This window comes from Pseudomassariella vexata (assembly GCF_002105095.1).
Source record: "Pseudomassariella vexata strain CBS 129021 chromosome Unknown BCR38scaffold_19, whole genome shotgun sequence".
Taxonomy (NCBI): Eukaryota; Fungi; Ascomycota; class Sordariomycetes; order Amphisphaeriales; family Pseudomassariaceae; genus Pseudomassariella; species Pseudomassariella vexata.
The window spans coordinates 16925-35468 of record NW_024467974.1 but is presented as its reverse complement, the minus strand read 5'-3'; the positions used below and the strand labels follow the sequence as shown (position 1 = coordinate 35468).

The 18544-nt window shown below is 47.6% G+C and overlaps 4 protein-coding genes across 4 annotated transcripts; 3 read left to right on the top strand and 1 right to left on the bottom strand.

Annotated features, from left to right (window-relative positions):
- Window positions 1-5390: 5390 nt before the first annotated feature.
- Window positions 5391-7029, top strand: BCR38DRAFT_449058 (nucleotide-diphospho-sugar transferase). The gene is made up of 3 exons (XM_040861262.1): window positions 5391-6083; window positions 6153-6742; window positions 6806-7029. The coding sequence occupies exons 1-3, from the start codon at window positions 5483-5485 to the stop codon at window positions 6824-6826; spliced, it is 1212 nt and encodes a 403-aa protein (XP_040710673.1). The 5' UTR covers window positions 5391-5482; the 3' UTR covers window positions 6827-7029.
- A 297-nt stretch (window positions 7030-7326) lies between these two features.
- On the top strand, window positions 7327-8519 carry BCR38DRAFT_413825 (uncharacterized protein; the record flags this gene model as incomplete). Its single annotated transcript, XM_040858873.1, has 3 exons — window positions 7327-7521; window positions 7839-7938; window positions 8065-8519. The coding sequence occupies 3 exons, from the start codon at window positions 7327-7329 to the stop codon at window positions 8517-8519; spliced, it is 750 nt and encodes a 249-aa protein (XP_040710672.1).
- Window positions 8520-10775: 2256 nt separating this feature from the next.
- BCR38DRAFT_461168 (uncharacterized protein) lies at window positions 10776-12586 on the top strand (the record flags this gene model as incomplete). Its single annotated transcript, XM_040862494.1, has 4 exons — window positions 10776-10854; window positions 10945-11307; window positions 11357-11719; window positions 11772-12586. 4 exons carry the CDS (start codon window positions 10776-10778, stop codon window positions 12584-12586), a joined length of 1620 nt encoding a protein of 539 aa, XP_040710671.1.
- Window positions 12587-15874: 3288 nt separating this feature from the next.
- Window positions 15875-16608, bottom strand: BCR38DRAFT_299344 (uncharacterized protein; the record flags this gene model as incomplete). Its single annotated transcript, XM_040854534.1, has 2 exons — window positions 15875-16002; window positions 16059-16608. Coding segments are annotated over 2 exons (678 nt in total), but the record flags the coding sequence as incomplete, so codon positions are not given.
- Between the last annotated feature and the right edge of the window lie 1936 nt (window positions 16609-18544).

Genomic DNA, 18544 nt, shown 5'->3' with positions numbered 1-18544 from the left:
AGCTCGTCTGGCGCCCCTTAATCTGGGAATCAAAGACTCCAAATAACCCAACCGAGGCGCAATCCCAGTCTGAATACGTTAAAAACAGAATCTTACAGCATCATAATAGCTCTCGGACGACAATACTTCCGGCTATTGACCAATTTTCACGTGGTGCGACGACTGTTATGCATCGGTTAGTTTTACTTAAGGATGAGGTTACTACACTTCGGAAGGCCAATCAAGAGCTAAGCCGTCGTTGAAGGGCTAAAAATCGACAGCTACACAAGATGGAGGATCTCTTAGTTTACCAGACGCTCAGGACTTACAGTCTCAACGGGATATTGAACAGCAGCTACAGGGTGATATACGTGTAAGTCGTCGTCGTACGAGACCGGCCGAACCACACCGACAGCGCTGTAGGATCTGCGGAGAGCCCGGACATAATGCTCGTACTTGTGAGAATGATAAAGATACGTATGAGGAAGAGGATTCCGATTAGTTTGAATTATTATTTTTTAGTTTAGTTAAGTTATTGAAGTTATTCATACGGTGCCAAGAAAAAGTGGCCAGCTTGCTTGTGGGGTACGTTATACTAAACATACCTGGTGCTTGTTTTGGACACATATCACACGTAACTGCTTGTACTCCTGCCCCTGAATCGATATGGCGCCAATGGACTGGTTGCCCTGTAATATCTCCAATTACGTTAAATAGTAACTGGAACATCTTCGTATATGCTTCCCTTGTTTCCCAGTTAAGTATAGCATATGCGTAGGTAATAAGACCTGTAATAAAAATCAGTAAGGTTTATTATTATAAGATAGGGAAAGCATACGCCCAACTTCTTGGTATTTCCCTGCAATAGAGAAAACATTACTACCACCGTCGATCATCCTAAACGATAGGTCGATCTGGATAAATAGTGCTTTCTCCTATTGCATAAGCTGTGCCTGTGTGCAGCATATGATAATGAAGTGCACACCATCTTCAAAGCGGTAGATTTCTTGAATCCATCTCGGACCTCTTGGCTTCTCTTTATCAAGGCACCACTGCCGGTATACACCTATATTTAATTAGTAAACGATTAGTATATACTTCGTATAGAGTCCTACCTGCAAAGTGACATCCAGTAGGAAACATTAATAGTCGCTGTTTCCGAATCATCGCCGTATGATGCGAGTGCATATGGGGTGTAAATTTTTGTATTGGGAAAGGATGGCCAGGTCAGCTATTCTGGCCTGGCAGAGCTCTTTTATAGCTCTTATCTATCTTATCTCTAGCTATAGGGCAATCCCCCATGGGGTCACGTATCACCGTAATACGGTCTTCGGTATTTAGGCTAGAACTAATAGCCCTTAACGTTGCTTCTCCATATTTATTCGTTAGTTGGTTAAAGATCCCATTTAGGATAAAGTCTCCTGAGTTAAGTTAGAATATAGGGTTAATATATGTTTAGCATATACTTAGCTTACGTGAGCGTAGCGTAATAACCTGTTCACCATAATCTTGAATTACTTGGCATACGTCTTGCGCAAGCTCAGCAGGTACTCGATTCGGTAATGGAGGGTAGTGAGAGTGGTTCCCACGACAAATAACAATATAGTAAGGGAATCGATACATATTCTGGGGAATATATATATCAATCCGACATGTGCACGACGTAACCCATGTCTTTTTAGGTCCCCGGCGGTGATCAAATCCTATATTTATTATTAGCAGATATTACACATAAGCTAAACATATGTTCAAGTACCACAGTATTGCCGCTTCTGCTCTGGTCTCCCAATCCATACACACTGATCTTTTTCACCGGTAATACTACTCTCGCACAAGGCTCTGAGATATGCGATATCAATACTGGACTTATGCGAAGGTAATGACCACGCTGTATGCCAAGGTTCACCGTCAGAATTCTTCGGGCACCCAATAAAGGGGATCTAGAGATTGATCTAGTACTTCCCCTTGTATATCACAGGTGGGGGTAGTGCAGTACCAGTCGCAGAGATACACTCTATAAGAGATGTCCAAGCTCGACATCCAGGCTGTTTCTTCCGTATAGAACGAGTCTCAGATGATCCTAGAACAAGACCATTTGATCCTCTACCTTCTAGAATACCTGTATCATCCATATTGTATCGATTCGAGGCCTTAATAGCTTTGATCTCAGGGATAGCGAGGTATTTGAACCATTGCCTGATCACATTAGCTGAGGCTCCATTAATACGCTGGGAATCGATAGCTCTGCTTCTCTGGACCTTGACTGAAGGGTTCCTCTTGATAAAAGCCTGGACCCAGTTCTTTCCAAGTGGTTCGGTGTCTCCGTGGATCTGTAGGATACGCTCGGCGAAGTCTTTGAGCTGTTGATAGGTTGGTAGGAGGCCTAGGGCAGCCTGGATTCGAACCCATTCAGCCAGATGAGATTCCTGGGCTGGAGAGAGCCTCTGGTAGTCAGCGAAGGCTATATCTCTTGACTGGGCTCCCTGAATCCGTCGTGAAAGAGTAGACCTTGGGACACCATGCTCATATGCTGCTTTTCGGAGGCTTTGACCGGTAGCTATTGCTTGAAGAGCTCGATAAATATCATCTTCGGTATATTGACTCATATTAGTATAAAGAAGACGTACGTAAAATTTCGTAACGATTGAATCGATATTGGTAAAGAAAAAAGAGGTTAAAGTTAGAGGCTAGTGGTATTGATGAGGCATTTTTGGGTGTCCCACATGTGGGGGTGTCCCGGATGTGGGTGTGGGACGTTACTTACTTTTCAGTAGCCTCTTTAAGCATCTGCTGTATACTACTAAGAGTAGGCTTTGGGAGCTCCCGAACAATATTTCGGATTTTTGAAACATCTACACAATTATACTCCTCTGTATATGAAGTGACCTTCGGGTGCGCATGTCCACAGACCCGTATACCACTACATTTGTATGGCATATGCCAAGCTTGATTTAGCTTCCGATTAGAACTAGCTATAGGTTAGCTTCGGTTTCGGAACCTGCACTGCCCTCCTCGCGGCACCGGATCTCCAATGAGTCGCTAAGCGTCACGCATGCTGCCCATATGCTGCCCATACGCCCTGCACTTACTGGAGAAAACCCATGGGATAGCTTCCGATGGAATATCCCATCGAGAGCTATATGGACCTTGCTGTGTATCTTCATCCTGTGTAACCTAGTGTATATTTAGTATCAACAACGCTGATATTAGGTTAGTTATGTTACGCCATTAAGCCAGAGAATTAACTTCTCGTTGTCGCCGATGTTCTGCGTATGCTCTGCATATGTCCAATCCGTGCTGGGTGTGCTCTCATGTTCATAATCAGTTTCGTCCGCCATGAGGTGTATGAATTTTAGGAAAATAAGAAGTTATGAACTTCTTCTGTGATAGCTATCTAATTAAAGGTCTACACTGATCGAGCGATTTCGGAACACTCTATATGCAAAACTTATAGACCTAACGTACCCCACGGTCCAATGGAACACTTTCGCGCATTTCCGTACAACCTAGGTTTTATCCCTTATTTTCCACCTTCTACAATGGCACGTAATTGGGAAGAAAGCGATATTCAATTAGCGCTTCAAGCGCTTCAAAATAACCCCAAATTAAGCGTACGATCCGTAGCACGGATCTATAATATCCCTCATACAACCTTACGTCACCGATATCGCGGCGGTACTTCACGACAGGATATACGATCACCAACGCAAAAGCTTACCTATTCCGAAGAAGACGCGATCGTACGCTACATATTCGACCTAGATTCACCATCATTTCCTCCTCGAATAAGTGGTGTTGAAGATATGGCGAATCGACTACTCCACCAACGCGACGCAGGACGCGTCGGTATTAACTGGACTTCGAGCTTCGTACGATGACAACCAGACCTCCGGACGCGTTTTAATCGAAGAATCGACTACCATAGAGTCCTCTGCGAAGATCCCGACGCGTACCGCGCGTGTTTTTATCTCGTATGGAATACAATTAATAAGTATGGAATTCAAGAGGAGGATATCTATAATTTTGACGAGACTGGGTTTCTTATGGGTCAAATCTCATCCGAGATAGTTGTAACGACCTCTGATCGACGTGGAAGACCTAGAGCAGTACAGAAAGGGAATAGGGAATGGGTTACAGTTATCCAGGGCGTCGGATCGGACGGCTATACTATCCCTCCGTATATCATCTTTGCTGGTAAAACTCACCTATCTTCGTGGTACGAAAATAGCCTACTACCAAAGGATTGGGTTATCGCGGTTACGAAAAATGGCTGGACTACAAATGAAAGAGGCGAGGACTGGATTCGACATTTCGATCAACATACAAAGCTTCGTACGAAAGGTGTTTATCGCCTCTTAATTCTCGACGGCCACGAGAGCCACCACTCGACCGCTTTCGAGCTCTACTGTAAAGAGAACTCTATTATCACACTCTGTATGCCTGCTCATTCGTTGCATAAGCTCCAACCTCTCGATATCGGCTGTTTTCGTGCACTGAAAAGAGCGTACGGTAAAGAAATTGAGGATCTTATGCGGGCACATATTACCCATATCTCGAAGGAGGACTTCCTCTCCGCGTTCTTAAAAGCGTTCCAGGCAACTTTTACGATATCAAATATCCAAGGAGGTTTCCGAGGGGCAGGACTCGTACCGTACGATCCGGAATATGTGATTTCACAGTTAGATGTGAAGTTACATACTCCAACACCTCCGGGTACCTCGTCTGGCCTTCCTATTATCTACCGAATACGTGAAAAACCGAGTTATACGGCATCAAAATAGCTCTCCAACAGCTACACTTACTGCACTTGACCAGTTTGCGAAGGGTACGACGCAGGTTATGCACCGGCTTGCTCTTTTAGAGGGTGAGAACGCCGCGCTTCGAAAGGCAAATGAGACACTTAGCCGGCGGCTTTATACGAGAAAAAAACGTTTACAGTATGGAGGATCACTTCCTATACAAGCTGGAGAAGATTTACAGTCTCAGAAGTTAGTTAATGGAGAGTTAGATAATAAATCGCGCTGGAGTCGTAGTCGTACGAGGAGGCCAGAGATACTTCAGCAACGCTGTAGGACGTGCGGAGAGCCCGGTCATAATATGCGTACTTGTCAGAATAGTAAAGAGATATCTGAAGAAGATAGTTCCGAGTAGTTTTAATTATTTTTTTTACGTTATAGTTGAATTAACTAATGTCTTATTGTACGAGGTCTTAAGAAGTGTTCAATTGGACCGTGGGGTACGTTATCTCTTTTAGAATTAGCATATGTGAGGCATATGCAACACCAGAAAGATCTGATACTGTGCATTATACCTAGTTTGGTTAAGCTTCCCTTGGCAAAACTTGGCCAGGGTTAGAACATTTCTGACCCTGATCAACTTTGCTGCGCCACAAAATTTCTACCCCCTGGTCAACTGTTTCTGACCCTGGTCAGCTGTACGCTCCTTCTTTCCCACCCGCTGAGCTTCGCAGACGCAGATCCCTCTTTCCAAGAAATTCAGCGACATGGCCCCGCTCGGGAGTTCATCGTGGTCCTCGGCCTGGGATTCAATCTACCGATACAGCCCACTCCAGAAAGGCAATTTATTACCCAATGGCGTCGCTGCGGGACCCAACAACTCGCTCAATATTCTGCAAATCCGACCGAACATCGGGCAGATTCTCATGTCGAAACAAGTGCGGTACGCTGGGACCGCCGTCCTCGCCGTCGGGGTCTTCTTTCTTGCCTCTGGCAAGTACCACTCGCTACCGACTTTAGGGAGTCTGCGAGACAGTGGTGCAGCTACGGCTCCTGTAATCCCAACATGTCCAGTAGAAGCTACAATCCCAGCGAACTATAATGGGCAGGATAAGCGGTCGCGATTCGCATACACCCAATTCGTCACCAATCAGGACCATCTGTGCAACTCCGTCATGATCTTCGAGACGCTCTTCCATCTTGGAAGCAAGGCCGATCGCGTAATAATGTATCCCGAGCAGTTGATGGACCCGGCCGCCACAACAGGCTCCAACCAGGAGCAGAAGCTGCTGATTAAGGCGCGAGAGATGTATGAAGTGAAGCTGGTGCCCGTCGCAGCCCTGCATACATCTGGTAGTGACAAAAGTAGTAAGCTTCGTCTAAAACTCGACCATGCGCCCGCCTCTGCTTTCATACTGACCACTATTTCCTTTCCAGCCTCCTGGATTGATTTATATGCCAAGCTTCTCGCATTCAACCAAACACAATATGATCGCGTCATAAATCTCGAGTCGGATGCGACTGTGTTACAGGAAATGGACGAGCTGTTTCTATTGCCGCCGTGTCCTGTGGCCATGCCCCGCGCTTACTGGCTTTTCGGTAACAATATTCTTTCCTCTCATATCATGATGGTGCAACCCAGCGCTATTGAGTTCGGTCGTCTCTTGGAGAAGATGGAAGAAGCCGGTCGTAATGACAACGACATCGAGATCATAAACGCCCTGTACAATGACCAGGCCATGATCCTGCCACATCGCTCGTACGACCTGCTGACGGGGGAGTTCCGCCGCCAAAATCATGAGAAGTATTTGGGGTCGGACCGCGTGAAATGGGACCCCGTCTCCGTATACAACGAGGCCAAGTTCCTGCATTTCTCGGATTTCCCTGTCCCCAAGCCTTGGATTCCGATGTTGGAAGATGTGCGCCAGCAGAAGCAGCCTAAGTGCGTGAAGACGAAATGGCATGAGGATTGCTCTGCTAGGGACCTGTGGAATGGATTTTATTCTGACTTTGCCCGAAGGCGTTCGGTACGTGATTGCTACCCCTGGCGGCCATATTTTCGGTCCTGGCGACAAGCTGACTTGTGGTAGGAAGTATGTAACACCAAGTAAAATAGTGGCTAATGTTGTCGCTATAATGGTGGTTTGGTAAAGTATGATGGAACGAAATCGCAATCATGGAAATGGTAGTTTATGAGTGCCATGATGGGACACTAAGACATCAGAAGTTTGGCTCTCTATAGTTGTAGCTATGGAATTATTTTAGGAATTGTTTTACAATACTAGGACAACAGTGGAAAGCAATTCAACTACCCATGTGATCCCATATGCTTCAACCAGGAACTGCCAACTCAAAGAACTGAAGCATTACCACGTGCTGCATGGTGCCCCATGAAGGACTCGTGGCCGAGTACTCGTATCTCCCGGATAAGCCGCATCCTCAATACTGACCGACGTAATCGGCGTCTAGATACTACTGCAGGGCTATTGGTAACTTCTCGAGTTGAAGTCGTCTCAACGCACGAAAGACTTCTTTAAATCAACTGCTCTGATCACCCACTGCGTCTTCGCTTACGGCATAGCTGCATCTAGGGTCCTTTTTACCAACCATCATGGCCACCACAAACAAAGCCTCCCCTCTCATCCTCTTCACCGACATCCCAGCCGACGGCCACAAGGGGCCCCCTCGCATGGGAGAAGATCGCCTTGGGTGTCAGGCGCACCGTCTGGGATCAGCAATACCTGTTTGTCGACAGCTTGCCTATAAGGACACAGAAGCTGCACGAGGCGCTGGAGTGGGAAGACAGGTAATGATAGTGCATTAGTATTAGCACAGTGTATCATGCCGTTCAAGTACGGCAGGCCGCTTCCGGGGGTTTAGAGGAGTTTCCGAAGACCACTTGCGTTAATGTTACGGCTCTGTATATGTAGAGTGGATACTACCTCCTTTCTGCTCGGGTTACCGCATGACTCGTCGGAGTCTGGGAGGGCGCGGAATGAGCCGTTGAATTGGCTTATGTGCGATTATGTCTGGAAAACGCTAAATGGGGTGAATGAGATGAAGATGAGGAACGCGGGTTGCACGTGTTTCTCCAAGGAATTTGCGTGTGACGCCTAATTCTAGGCAGTGACGTGGCGTCCCAGTTGTGCAGCCCAAGTCTGGAGTACCCCCGCAGTGACTCGCAACCAAAAGCCACATTTGAGGGGTTCTGCGTCCGAAGAAGGTAGATAAGGACTAAGAGCTTCCCGAGTGGTGGCATGAGACAACCGGGAATGCGATCAGGGCGGGGGGTTGAGAGGTAGAGGGTTGTTTTGTCTCCCAGGGCATTGTCAATTTAGACTGAAGCCAGCTGATGGCTCCGACGATGGATGCACCTACCGAACGGGAGGATATCATTGTGGTTGCTGCTCTGGGGTACCGGTATGCAAATTTGCCGCGGGATACCAAGGTTCTTCCAAATGTGACGTCGATTACCTCCTGTACGACACCATTCTGCCTTATGCGGATGAATGTGTGTCCAATGCAGGCTATAGTGCATTCACGCATGCGGCTGTCAACGGTGTGCCCATAGTGGTTGTAGGAGAGTCAGAAAACGAGAAGGAAATTAGCAAGCGCACTGCTTGGCCTGGCTTAGGAGTAGACTTGGAAACGCAAACACCGAGTATGAAGAACTTACGAGATGGCATCGAGGAAATACTGGAGAATGAGAGGCACAAGAAACGGGCCATTGAGTTGATAGAGGAGAATAGGTCAATGGATTCGTTGGCAAGGATTGAACCGCCGGTGGTTCAGTTCATTGAATAGACTAGAACTCCATTGCTGGCTGAAACTTTGTGCATCCTGGAGTTAGTTATGAATCGTGGTTTCTTGGAGTTTTGTTTGTGAATTCTTAATTTTCGATTCAAAGCATGTCAATTGATATTTTCGCATTTGAAGAGTTGGTGCCGTAGTATCATCCCAGCATTGAGCGTCCAATCCTGTGGAATAATCGCCGGTATCCAATACAGAGAAGTGGCAGAACTGGTTCAAATTCGGATATGTGGCCTGGTTGTTCCTTAACAGTTCCTACCTACCCTTGCATAGGGCGGAGGAAACCAAGTCAGCAAAGTGTATATATGTCGATGACCCTAAATCCGAGGGCACAAACCCAGTAGACTGTAGACCTGAGCCAAGGGTAATGATTATATAAATAATTCCGCAATCACCAGAGTTTCTGCTCAGCCTGTAGGATGGGGTTATTTTCCTCCTGTCTGACAGGTTGGTGTATGATGAACTGTAACCTGGATACGATATGTATGGCGGAAGGTGTTCTGATTCAGGCAATTCATTGGAATTTACAAGCGATTTTTATGTGGCTTATTGGCAGCCCTATTTCAAGCATTCGACTGAATCCTTGAAACCTGGCTATGTCAGAGTCTGATCTGCAACAGTTCCATGATGCCCTTCTTTGGCGGCCTAGTCTACGGTCACCGATGTGCTATACTCAAAGCATGATGAGACGAGACTATTGGAGTTTGGCGGAATAAATTGCTGTTAGACGCCACCGGCTATACCTCAACGATGAGATTTGAAGTCCTCATGTGTACGTGAGGATACTTGTCGATTCGTTGTATTTTGACATCTGTTTGAGCAAAGTGGTGTAGTCACTGTTTGACAACAAAGGTGGGGATGTGCGATGCACTGTAAGTGAACAGCCTTGCATACCTAGTTATCCATGGGTGATTTGATTGGCACGGTCCTGCAGCCTTGCCAGTTACTTTTTCCTTCTGTATCCCATCTTGGATGATTTGGGGTCCAACCAGTGGAGGCAAACAGGGTTTTTTGTGGCAGGTTGTAGCACCATTTCCAATGTTGTGCATGCTCAAATTAATCAATGAAATCTCAGTAAAATGAGCTATTGATATGAGGTGAAGGGGTTCATTCTAGTGCCCTGGAAAGACGAAGCCATTATTTTCAGAATTGGGTGCAAGCTCTGCGGTGTTGACAAACAAATCCCCATGGGGCGGGATGTACCGTCGGAGAGTTGTAGAACAGGAGGAATTGAGCAATGAGTCAGAACGGATGATTCAGAGAGTGAATAGAAGCAGTCTCTTCACTTGAACGTGCTGTCATCTAGAAGAAATTGATGTCAACTCTGTTGAGCGAAGTTGGTCATGTGTACGGCCACAGGGCAGCCACAGTGGCTTTGGGAGCTGGAGGAACTGCTTGGACCTTGCTGATCGGGGTTTTTGTTTGGCAGTGCTGGTACCTGAACTTGACAAATTTGACCATTTCATGAAGTAAGTATGAAGTAAGTTCAAAAGAAGTCGGACCTCACTGTTTCACCGTACGGCGTAGCCAACCTACATAGTACTTACCCCACATGTCAAGCCGCACCTTCTCCTCTTGTCATCCAAAACTGCGCTAGTGCAGTGGCTTAACAGGCTGGCTGATGGCACTTTGACGCGTGCCTTCCTCGTTGTGACATCACCGGAGAGTTCTTTCCTTGATGCCCCATGGCCCCTTCAGCTCCACGCAGCTTCCAGACTGTAAGACAAAACGATCGAGATTTTAGAGGGACGAAACCACGGATTTGGCCTAGGGGCGCTTTTCCTTAGTGGCTAGATGTCTATTTCGTGCTTTGAAAGAGGCGTATCACGACGTCATCACCCTTAACAAACTTGCCAAACTATGCACAGAAGCCCCGGAAAGCTACCTACATACTACTCGTACCTAGTAAGTACACTTTCCCTACGCTAGCCGATCGGTGCGTGCAGTCTGAGCTGTTCAGAGTAGTAAAATTCTGGGAGAGTGTGACAAGCCTTTGACCGCAAACGCAAGAGCCAGTGACGTGATGCATTTTTGAATGGTTGCCCAGGGCCTCTCCAATTCCAGCCACAGCTCTGGCCCAAACTCCTCCCAGCTGTCGAGTGCTCAAACAAAATCATCCACATTCCTCCCGTCCTTCACCCACTTCTCAACTTTCTTCTTTCATTGAATTGGTTCTGCTCTTGTGCCTTACCATCAAACCGCCATCAGAGTAGTAGAACACCTGAAATACCTACTCCGACAACCTTCATCATGAAGCTCTTGTCAACCATTCTCTCCATCACCCTGGCGACTGATGTCGCTGTTGGTAGCATTTGGTCAAACAAAGCTGGTACGTTGTTTAAGCGTCATATGATCCACGATTAACAGCCATGAGCCCAAGCTCTGTGACCCCAACAATTGTTGACAAGTTGATATACAGCGTACAACAAATGGCACGAGACCGAGCTTGAGCGATGGCTATCCGACCACGAGATTCCCTATCCTTCTCCCGCCGATCGCAAGCTACTTGAGGACACAATTGCGAAGAATTGGGATAACTATGCCGTTTCCCCATACAGAGAGTGGGACACGGAAAAGCTCACTTCGTACCTGAAGCAGAAGGGCATTGAGACCAAGGATGGTGCTGCTGCAACCAAGGAAAACCTTGTCTCTCAAGTCCAGTCGTCCTGGTATGAGACCGAGGACAAGGCTCAAGGTGCATGGTCAAGCGTCAAGGACTGGATTCTGGATTCTTGGACCGAGAGCCAACTCAAAGCTTTCGCCGACAAAAATGGCATTCCTGGTAAGTTTGACGAGCATTGGGGCGCGCAGCTGAAATTGACGAAGCATAGTTCCCCAACCTCGCCACCGTGATACTCTTCTCCAGAAAGCCCGCTCCAACTACGAGACTGTTGCCGCTAAGGCTGGGGAGGCCACATCGTATCCCGGAAATTGGCTGTACGATACTTGGACAGAGTCCGATCTGAAGGAATGGCTCGATACTCATGGTTTCCCCGCCCCTCAGCCCAGCAGTCGTGACAAGTTGATCGCCTCTGTCCGCCGTAACTCGCGCCTCGCCTACCTTCAGACGCAAGACCAAGCCGCCTCCGCTTCAGCCAGTGCTAATGCTGCTTATGCGACCTTGACTGACAAGGTCATTGATGCATGGGGCGAGTCTCAGCTCAAGGAGTTTTGTGATAAGAACGCCATTGCTGGTACGTTAGCAGTCTTCTCCTGGGCGGTTACGCCATGCCTAATAAATCATAGTTCCTCAGGGTACCAAGATCAACGAGCTGCGTGCTCTTGTCCGCAAGCATCGTGCGGACCTACTTGGAGACTCGTACTCGTACACTGCCTCCAGCGCGTTTGATGCCGCCACCAGCGGTGTCGGAGACCAATACGCCAAGGCCACCGACAGTGCTTCCCTCCTTGTCGAAGAAGCTTTCAATGAGGCGGTTAACACTTGGACCGAGAGTCGATTAAAGGCTTACCTGGATGCTCGCAATGTTCCCGTCCCCCATGGCTCTAAGACTGACGAGCTCCGTGCTTTGGTCCGCCGCAATTCGCACCAAGCTGTAAACGGCTTTAACGCGGGGAGTTGGGACGATCTTTCTTTCGCCAAGTTGAAGGAATATCTTCTCAGCACCGGCGATGCGACGGCCAAGAAGACTGCTGAGAATGCTGATTCCACACGTGAGGATCTCGTCACAGCCGCCCAATCTGCGTATGCGTCTGCATCAGGTGTCGGTGGTGATATGTACGCTTCTGCTACGAGTTATCTCACCGAGGCCACCGAGGCTGTCAAGAAGAGTACATTTGATACGTGGACTGAGAGTGAGCTTAAAACTTATCTTGACAGCTATGGCGTCCCAGTTTCCCAGGGCTCCAAGTTGAATGAGTTGAAGGCATTGGCTCGCAAGCAGTACACATATTTCAAATACGGCACGAACGGTCCGGTCGATACTGCCTTTGCCAAGATCAGCACTGCCGTTAGTGACGGCTACCAGTGGGTTATGAGCCAACTAGGCGCTGGATCTGAGGCAGCCAAGCAGAAAACGAAGGAGACGAAGGACGAACTATGAGGTCATACTTACAACAACCACACACTCAAAGTAGGATTGATGGACTGTAGGAGTGGACTCATGACGTAAGACGAATATATTATGATTACAAGCACTATTTCGGACGGCTACCCATAAGAATGGGCAAGTTGCGTTGATTTCCAGTGAGCGTTCACTATATGACACCACGCGAATTGCTTAGCACCTCTTACAGGTGATGAATGTTGGTACGTAGCAATCAAAAACAAAATTACACCTTTATCCTACAATGGCTTATCTACTCTCACACATGAAAGTACGATGCTTCCTCAACACGCGCTAAGAGAGAATCAATGTCATGGTTAATTGTCAGCACTATGCGGCTCAGCCCTAAGCCCTTGTTAATTGTGACACTTTCATCATTTCAACGCCGACGAAGTTCGGGATTCCGTGATTTCAAAACTCATGAAACGGTTAAAACACTCTTGACGTGACTAAACTAATGCGGGTATCTGGTTGGCTTGATGCTCGCCTATTTAAAATTACAGTGGCTGAATGGAAGCTCTCATAGAGCGCCCGAACTTTGGAACAGTGGATCTGGCTCAATTATAAAAGATATGGTTATGGATCAATCTGCAAGACAATGATCTTTTGGAGCGACATTTCGAAGATAATTTGGTGCTCAGGAGGCGTGGGCTCTCAAGAAGCCTAAGCCAAGTGGACGACGTCCCACACCATGCATGTATAGTTGCGGCTGCCCCCGAAGAACTTGCAAGGTCACTTAATCTATTCTGCTGCGTCTCTACATGAATTCCACCGATATTTGATGTCATTTTTTCCTAAGGCATAGCTTAATTAAGGTCGGGTCCACGTGTAATGGTAGTTGGCCTTGTGCTTGAAAGGTGTAGAACCCGTTAACAGGTGCATACTATACAATTCCCAAGTGCTTTTTGTATAAATGCAAGTGAAATAGTGCCTATCTAATCCTCTAAATTAGTGTATGCCATATACTCGATTATTCGTTGCCTGTATATCCCGCTTTGAGAATTCTGCTCTGAAGCGTATTCGGGATTCGTGGCTCCGTATGAGCTGCACTCTACTTTCTGCTATACACCTGCTGGTTCTTAGCCAAGTCTGAGCTGTACGTCTTTCCTGTCAAGTAATTCTTTCTGCGCTATCGACGTGTACCAAAAGTATCCCCAGCACAAGGGTCGGAACAGCGTCACCATGCCAACCTGGTGAGCTATGGTTAGCGTGTAAATACACTAATACCGTCACCATTCTCCAGACTCTGCAAAATGCCTGTGTCAGGGTAAGGTGAGGCTGAAGGCAATATTACAGAGTGAAGGGGAGTAACAGGCGTCCCTACTAGTTATCACCGAGTGGTCTCAGGTAGGGCAGAGTAGTTCATTGATCTCTAACTTTCCTACTATCTTCCTGTTTCATCTTTTGGCAGTAAATCCAACCAAAAACTCACCAACCTCAACTAACTTCGCCAGGAGCACTGGTTGGTCAAAATCACCCGCGTTTTGCTTACTAATTTAATCACCAACCAAACAAGGAGGAGTGGTGAGGTTGGTGAGGTTAGTCCAACCCTTGCCCCAACCCAGCAGCCCCATGTTCTTTCATTTGTCGCAATCACTTCAAATAAGATGCGTCATCAAATTGATGAGATGCTCTGAGTCCCGGCGGATGCTACAAATTTCAACGGATTGTAGAGGATGACTTTCAGCATGGCATCGTAACTTCTATGGGTCCTATTGCTGCCTTGACTTGGCCAGGGCAGAACCTTGTTGTATTTTCGGTGTAAAATATTATCCTCTTTAATAGTACAGGCTCGTGGATGCTGTGTCATAGCGGCAAATCATTTCCTTTGCCCAAGGTCCTACTTGATTATGTACCTATGAAGATGGCATAATAATTGAATTAGCCTTTCATATCCTCAATTTTGATGATACCCAGGCTGTGAGTTAATTCTTTAGCTTAGGAGATTTTAATGCTGCCTTTGGTCCAATAGGCAAACCCATGTTTTCCCCGCGGGTAAACGCACTTAAACTCTATCCACAGTCCAAAAGAAGAAGAAAAAGACACTAACTTGGCATTGATAAGCACAGTTATCACGCTTGTGAGTATTGTGTTTTTGGGCAGACTGCCTTGTCGTGTGGGATCTGGCCTGACATGGATGGTAGACTAGTTGAATACATCGGCCAGTATATGCTCTAATAGTGGATGCCTTCGTCAGGTTTTGTTTGTAACCACTTTTGCACAAGACTTCGGACGGAACCACCAAAGACCCATCGCGACTCGGTGCGGCTCCCTACCGGCTTGTTTCCGCCTACACCCGGCCCTAGAGCGGCTAGGATTGAAGAGGCACCGGAGCATATCCGCTCTACCCGAAGTGGATAACAACGACTTTGACGGTCGATTTCGTCTTCGTCCAAGTGGAGTTATACTAGCGCCGCAATCAGCCAGCCATGGTCCATGAGGGATTGGCGAAATTTGCTCGCGTCACTTGGGACTCATTCCAGTTACTTCAAGCTCTCCATCTTTGCGCGGCATTGGACATCATCATGTTCTGAGAGTAACTCTGAAGGCGACTCGGGAGGTGCTTTGAGTGTCAATGAAGTCCGAATCACTCAAGTACATTACTTTTCTGCCTCCAGCTGGGTGTTCGCACTGTTTTGCCAGTGTCTCCTCAAGGCAAACCTGCTCTTGATCTCTGTCTCCTGAAAATAATCCCTCTAGCGCAAGATAGGCTCCATGGACGACAAATATGGGCCGCAATCAGTTGCTGGGTATCTCCAGGGGCTCGCGTCCGACTTGGTTCACGACGACTGAGGGGGTATAGGATTGACGTGCGGTTCAGGGTCCGTCCAGCGAACGTGCATGCCGCCTATTGGTTTTGAAATTGGTAGCTTGGATTCCAAGTTCTATCCTGATATTCCGTAAACCATCTATAATCGTTTTGTAGTCACATATTAAATGAGATGTCTAATAATGGGCATCCCTCTTTTTGTCTCAGCGTGCCGGCCAGCCGGCCATCCACCTATCTTACACCCTCATTTTTGTGTATGCCACATCAACCTGCATAGTACGCGCGATTCCGCTCCTGGGTGTCCCGCATTCTAGATCTGGCCCGGGGCTCCATGAACCCAAAGCGCTGTCATCGCTCGCGCCGTCGTCCTTAATTCCACCCCCGACAGTCGTCGCCGCGCCCCATGAGTTGCTGCACTCGGACAGCTTGATATTGTTGGGTTCCCCGCTGGATTTGATGTTCTGCCACTGGTTGTCTGAGAAGCTGCGCGAGTTGCCGTACTTGGGGTTCTTGGAATAGGGGTCCATGGAACTGTTGCCGCCGGTGATCTTCTTGTAGAAGGGGCGGAGGCCGGGAAGGGTGGAGCAGAGGAGACAGACGAGGAGTTCGGTGGAACCCCAAAATAGGATGGGGACTGTAGCGACTATTTGGTTGTAGTGTTAGTGTTGGTTCGCTGAACGAGATTGCGGGTGAACCTACAGGGGTAATCAGATTTCGCGGAGATGGCGTTCAGCTCGACTGCGCGTATTATACCACAGATGCCGGCCAGGAAACCAAGAGACAAACCGATGGAGATGGTCAAGCGCTCCTTTTGCTTTATCCTCAAATTCCACAGGACAAACCATGGTACTACCGCCAACCAAAAGTCCATGGCCGCCGTGTAGGACCCCGAGAAGATTGCGTTGGTAGTAAACTTGAAATAGCAGACCGTGTCTTTGACACGAAGATCCCAGATCCCCTCAACCGGAGTGCATTGCGTAAACATGAAAATGATGCACGAGACGCAGACGACACTCGTGGTGATGATGCAGCCGTGTAGCATCCACCTGTGCCACTTAACGTTGACGATGCGGATCAAGAACACGGCAACGGAGCTCTTCCTCGTGGCGATGGCCAGGATGTTGCTCGTCTGGCCCATGAGCTCCCATTTCGTCGACGTTGCGAACTGCTTGAGTGTCAAGTCCGCCGCGTGGTTTCCGAGTCCGTGGAAAGAGGCCAGGGTGATGAAAAGACTGTAGAAAATGAAGAGCGCCTATGTATTGTAGAATAAGTGAGTGTTTCTGCTGCTGCTGCGAACGGCTTGGGAAACTCCATAACGGCGGCAAATGACGACATCGACGACTTGGTGGAAAGAAATTCGCCGGCGGGCAAAGATTCGATTTTCTCTGCAAAGAATCACAGATTGACCCGGTGGCGCGGCCATGGCATCTATTAATAATGGATTTTAAAAGTAGAGTGCATAGTAGCCGCAGTAGAGTGTCCCCCGTGCCGACACGACGAGCACGTGCGGCTCATTTGCTGGTCCTCTGCATGAGGAAATCCTACGGGATTTGACAAGGGTTGCGACAACCGGGTTTGGCATGTCGTAATGAAGATCTTGTTGATCTAGTTCTTTGCAGCTTGACGAATAGCTACATGGCTATTCCTTTCGATTTTGTCTGTCGGAGAATCCAATATATGTACTTAATGTGATCAACCTCACCTTCTATTTGAACGGCTGTCTTGCCAATTCCTGCGGCTTGCTCGTTAGTAGTCTGTCCCCGCTACAGGTACTTGACCAGGCAAAAGAGTAAATCATGGAGAGACCCGGAGATGATGGGCACATAATTCAGTGCTTGGCACCTATTCCTGGTGCATACATTTATCTCCAGATTTGATTTTCACCTCTACACGTGTGGCACCTAAAAGCCGTTGGGAGTAGCCAGGGTCCTACTGGTTTAGGCTATTCGCTTAGGTAGACCTTGCATGTTGTAGAGCAAGTCACTAATCAATACAGAACGCTGAGATGGAGCCACTTGTTGGACTACTGAGGCCCTGGATCCTTGATAATGAGATGAGGTAACGTCCCACACCTACATCCGGGACACCCCCACATGTGGGACGCCCTAAAAATGACACTGTATATTATAACCATTAACTTCAACCTTTTTTTACACTTATTCTAATGCGACTACAATACAGCTTTCACCGTCACTAGGGGTTTCAGACTCGCTAGACTTATATGTACTATCCTCAATTTCACCAGCCTCGATTTGAGCCTTCCGAATAGCCTTGATATTAGTAAACTTCGAATTTGGGCTCATCTTGACCTTCCTCCGCTTCCTAGCCCTACTAGCCTCAAGCTCTGCCTCTATTGCCTCAATCTTTCGCTGTACGACAGCTAATTGGTAGTCCTTCTCATCAAAGCCCTTTTGAACTTTCCGAAAGAGTAGCCGCTGGGTATTTGGATCACTATCAAGCTTGCTGAATAAGCTGAGTTGATCTTGGAGCTCATCTCTCCTCTTAGGCGTTAACCAGGCTACTGCTGATGTCTCTAACGCCCAGTCCTGACTACCCTTACTATCAGAGTACCCTTTGCAAGTCTGACTAGGCTGTCTGATTGGTGCTGACGTATTCTCAAGGAGCAGGGGGCTCATAAGGGGTCTAGCTATGCTCGAAGGCCAGAGACCAGTATATTTCCATCCACTGATAATGTTCTTAGCGGTCAATGCTGCTAGACGTGCCTTTATATACCAGAGGAGAAAGTTTCTCTTCTCTACGACAGTAGTAGTATTCCATCGGTCAAAGTAACCAAGCTCCTTCTTATAGGCTGCCTTGAGGGGTCCAAAGACTGACTGATCGAGAGGCTGGAGAACGTGGGATGTGTGTGGCGGCAAGAAAAGCAAGTGTATCTTGTTTATGAAGCAGAGGTACATAAACTCTGTCGTTTCGTGGCTACTATGCCCATATAGGATAAGTAACCTAGTCTCTTCAGGGTCCTCTGGTTGAGTCAAAGGAATAAAGATCTTTTGTAGCCACTCAATAGCCGTAGAGTCTGACGTCCACCCATTCTCTGTTGCTGTAAATCTCCAGGCTTCGTATGGAGTCAAGTCCAGAGGAAACCACTGCTGCTGGACAGACTTCCCCTTGCATATCACAAGTGGGGGTAGTGCAGTACCAGTCGCAGAGATACACTCTATAAGAGA